The 4,723-nt window shown below is 43.1% G+C and overlaps 1 protein-coding gene across 1 annotated transcript; it reads right to left on the bottom strand.

Moving 5' to 3' along the window:
- Positions 1–759: 759 nt before the first annotated feature.
- On the bottom strand, positions 760–3,301 carry LOC121062902. Its single transcript, XM_040543200.1, is given in 2 exon segments — positions 760–976; positions 1,205–3,301. Coding segments are annotated over 2 exon segments (2,193 nt in total). The 3' UTR covers positions 760–880.
- Between the last annotated feature and the right edge of the window lie 1,422 nt (positions 3,302–4,723).

Raw genomic sequence — 4,723 nt, 5'->3', positions numbered from 1 at the left:
CCTTCCCGCATCCACCCTCTTCCACCTCCTCCCCCCAAGCAGTGCAGGGGAATGGGGAAATGGGGGCTGCGGTCAGCCTATAGCACTTCACCTCTGCCTGACTTGCGGAAAATGGACTCCACAATCAGTAAGATTGTAAAGTAGGTATGTTTATTCAGCGCTGGGCAGCATGGGGGGTAGTCCCACTAAAGTTGTGAACACGCGACACGGCAACTTGCCATGGTTGTTAGCGTAGCAACCACATAACCACCAAGTGATTATATGAAGGTGCTTTATTCAGCGCTGGAAGCCGGGGCAGGTGCCCAAATCTGGCTTCCAGTCCCGTTACATCCCGATCGTTATTTATACATTCAATATTACGTAAGGTATACATATTCATTACAGGTTGCAACATCAGCCTCGCATTCCATTCCAATTAGCTCTCCTCCCATTTGCACATGCGTGGTGCTCTCTGGTGGTCGTCCAGATGAAGTAAGGAGTCTTCCTCTCTGTTAAACTTTTCACCTTTCTCACTCGACGCATGCTGTCTCCGCTCCTTGGTTCTGGTTCAACTCATTTCAGCATTTTCAGGTTCTTATCAAAGGTCAGGTTGTACCTGTTCTCTCACAGGGGTCCCTTTCAAGGATTCATTTGACTGTTCGGTATACTCCCTAAATATCTTAGTATAGATAAATTTGATAATGTAAATGCATTTGATATCGCTTATCTATATTTTATGACCCGTCACCTAAGAAACATTAAGACATCCATTTGGTTTTCCCCAACACTAACATTTCCCCCCTTTGAAAATACTTCACTCATACCGAGGGCAAGTATTTTCATTATTATTAAGTTGAATCAGGTTAGTAGAGGTTAGTAAGTATAACTTAATACATCTTTATTAGTCTACTATCTTATTGATACCTCCATGCCTACTTATTAGTGCTAGTACTATAAGGCGGGGGTGGAGTAAATGGGACAGGGTGTTCTGGGTGATCCTTGGTAAGGACTCTCATTATTCGGCGATTCCATGCACTACTCCTAACTATTTCACCCTTTACACACGAGTACATTACTCCCATTGCAAGGCTATTGGTAAGGCCTGTGGCCACTGTATCTTAGCTTCCTGACAAATTTTGCTTAATTGCCCTTTCAAAGTTTGGTTCATCCTCTCTACCTGACCACTAGATTGAGGCCTCCATGGGGTATGTAAATTCCAGGTAATTCCCAGTAACCTACTAACCTCCTTAACCACATTGGCAATAAAATGCGGTCCCCTGTCTGAAGAAATACCCAACGGTACACCAAATCTAGGGATTATTTCCTGTAGTAACCATTTTACCGTTTCCTTTGCTTGGTTGGTGCGACAGGGAAGGGCCTCCGGCCATCCTGAGAAAGTATCAACCCCTACCAATAGGTATTTGTAGCCTCTTGCTTTAGGTAATTCCACGAAGTCAATTTGCCAGTAATCTCCAGGCTCTATCCCAGTCCTAGTTCTTCCCATCTCAGCATGTTTCCTTGCTACCGGATTATTCTTTAAGCAAAGCTCGCATTTCGACATTACTGACTTTGCCATTGTTAACATGTGTACCGAGATGACACCCCGTTTCAAATAAGTCACCATTGCTTCTGCACCCCAGTGACACTCGTTATGTTTTGTTTGTAAGATTTCTCGCATTACTACAGGAGGCACTATGACTTGCCCTGTCGTAGTCACATACCATCCGTCAGAATTCTTCCGAGCCTTCATCAAATTCGCAAGTCTCTCATCTTCTGCCGAATACTTTGGGTCTTTAGGTAAATTAGAACAAGAAAGGCCTACCTTTGATGGAATTAGAGCCATTACTTTCCATACTTCGCGCGCAACCTTCCGGGCCGTCAAATCTGCCAGTCTGTTACCTTCTGCAATCTCTGACGCCCCTCCTTGATGGGCTTTACAATGCATTATAGCTACCTGTTGGGGTTTCTGTACAGCTGTTATTAATTTCAATATTTCTTCTTGGTATTTTATATTAGTCCCTTGTGAGGATAGCATTCCCCTTTCTTTCCATAATGCCCCATGTACATGAACTACTCCAAATGCATATTTCGAATCTGTCCATATATTCACATTCTTACCCTCGCTTAGTTCCAGGGCTCGTGTCAGGGCAATTATTTCTGCTCATTGCGCTGAAGTTCCCGGAGGTAGGGAGTTTGCCTCAATCATTACCTTTGACGTAGTTACCGCGTATCCTGCATAGCGAGTTCCGTTTTCCACAAAGCTGCTTCCATCCGTGAAAAGTTCCCAATCCGGTTTCTCCAGAGGTTGGTCCTTTAAGTCTGTCCTGCTGGCATAGGTATGTTCGATGGTTTCCACACAGTCATGACTGAGGTCTCCTTCCTCCGTAGTTGTTCCTAGAAACACTGCTGGGTTCAATAGGTTAGTGGTTTTTAGAATTACATCATCTTGCTCAGTTAGTATGGCTTGATATTTCATCATTCGGCTGGGTGACAGCCAATGGCCCCCCTTTTGCTCCAATACCGTAGTCACCATATGTGGCACGAACACCTCAATTCGTTTTCCTAATGTGAGCTTCCTGGCTTCCTGTATTAAAAGGACTGTGGCTGCCACGGCCCTTAAACACGAGGGCCATCCAGCACTTACTGCATCCAATTGTTTAGAAAAATACCCCACAGGTCTTTTCCAGCTCCCAAGTCGCTGGGTCAGTACTCCTAATGCCAATCGTTGTCTCTCATGCACAAACAGTTGGAAGTCTTTTGATAGGTCCAGCAAACCCAAGGCAGGTGCCTTCATCAGGGCTTCCTTTAATTTCTTAAAGGCCTCTTGTTGCAGCTTTCCCCAGGTAAATGTACAGGCCTTTTGGGTTTCATAAAGGGGCTTTGCTATGAGTCCATAGTCCATTACCCACAGTCTGCACCACCCGGCCATACCTAGGAAAGCCCGTAGTTCATGCAAATTTCGCGGCTCGGGGATCTCACAAATAGCTTGTATTCGGTTAACTCCCAGTTTTCTTTGTCCTTGAGAAATTTCACATCCCAAATAAATTACTGTTGTGCATGCGATTTGTGCCTTTTGTTTAGAAACCTTGTATCCATTTAGTCCTAGTTGATTCAAAATATCAATAGTTACCTGAATACATTCTGACTCTCCTTCGGTAGCTATTAGTATATCGTCCACATATTGTAATAGCAAGTATTGATCCCTTGGTACCTGAATTTGTCCTTGGTTGATCCAATCTTCTACTTCTTTAGCTAATTGACTGCCGAAGAGGGTCGGGCTATTCTTGAATCCTTGAGGTAACCTTGTCCAGGTCAGTTGCATTTTTCGTCCGTTTCATGGACTTTCCCATTCAAAAGCAAAGAGTTTTCTACTATCCTTGTCAATGGGTATGCAGAAGAAGGCATCTTTTAAATCTATTACCGTAAACCGCTTATATTTCTCTTTTACAGATGTTAACAATGTATAAGGATTAGCCACCACTGGGTGAATATCTTTTGTTATTTCATTTATTGCCCTAAGGTCCTGCACTAGTCTGTATTCCCCATTAGGTTTCTTTACTGGGAAAATTGGGGTATTATATTCAGACTTGCATTCTTCCAGAATGCGGTAGCTAAGAAATTTATCTATAATCTTTACTATTCCTAGCCTAGCCTCTAGCTTCAACGGGTACTGTTTAATCCGTACCGGTCGGGCCCCTTCCTTAAGTTCAATTTTTACTGGCTGGGCTACTTTCGATTTTCCGGGTACATCTGTTTCCCAAATCGTAGGTATTACTGCATTTTCTACCTCCTTTGGTATATGAGGAACAGCCTTCTCTTTAATCATCAATATTTGTCCCACTTTTGATTCCGGGATTCTCATAATCAATTCTCCATCCTCAAACGTTATGGTAGCATTTAGTTTAGTTAACAGATCCTGTCCCAAAAGAGGAATAGGGCATTCTGGTACATATAAAAATTCATGCGTAATTTCTTTACCTCCAAACCGTAAATCAAGGGGTTGTAAGAACGGCCGTATTTCCTCTTTCCCGGTGGCACCTATAATAGTAGTTTTCCTTTCCCCTATCTTACCACTTAATTTGTTGAGTACTGAATATGTGGCCCCCGTATCAATTAAAAATTTTACTTCCTTATTTCCTATTTGAATTTTTGCTGGGGGCTCTTTAGTTTCCGTTACCGAATCTCCTAGTCAGCTACTATATTCCCCCAGAACCATCGCCTTTGCTGCTGCTTGGTTTCGGAACGGATTTCCCCCACCAACGATCAGCTGTCCACGGAGAGGGCACTCGTTTTTCCAATGACCTTCCCTCTCACAATGGGCATACTGGTTAAGACCTAGCCTATTTCCCCCTGAGCTCGGATAGCCTCTCCCCGTTCCTCTACCTCGACCATTAATATTTCCTCTTCCCCTGCCCCTTAATCCTGCATGTTCTCTCCCTTGAATTACTGCTAATAAATTCTGTTGTTGCCTTTTTGTTGCTTCTTTTTCTCTGTTATTATACACTTTCCAGGCTATTTCCAACAGTCTATCCAAATTTCTCAAATCTGCACCTTCCAACTTTTGCAATTTCTTCTGAATATCCTCTTGGGCTTGTCCCAGGAAAATGAGTGCTAATTGAGCTTTAGCTTGCTCAGTTTCTACGTCTAAATCCATATATTTCTTAGCAGTTTCTTTTAATCTCTCCAAAAAGGCGGAAGGTGATTCTGTTTTTTCTTGCCTGACATTATACAGTTTTGACCAATT

This window comes from Cygnus olor, assembly GCF_009769625.2.
Source record: "Cygnus olor isolate bCygOlo1 chromosome W unlocalized genomic scaffold, bCygOlo1.pri.v2 SUPER_W1, whole genome shotgun sequence".
NCBI classification, from domain to species: domain Eukaryota; kingdom Metazoa; phylum Chordata; class Aves; order Anseriformes; family Anatidae; genus Cygnus; species Cygnus olor.
Note: the sequence above shows the minus strand (reverse complement) of the source record. Positions and strands in the feature narration are given on the sequence as shown.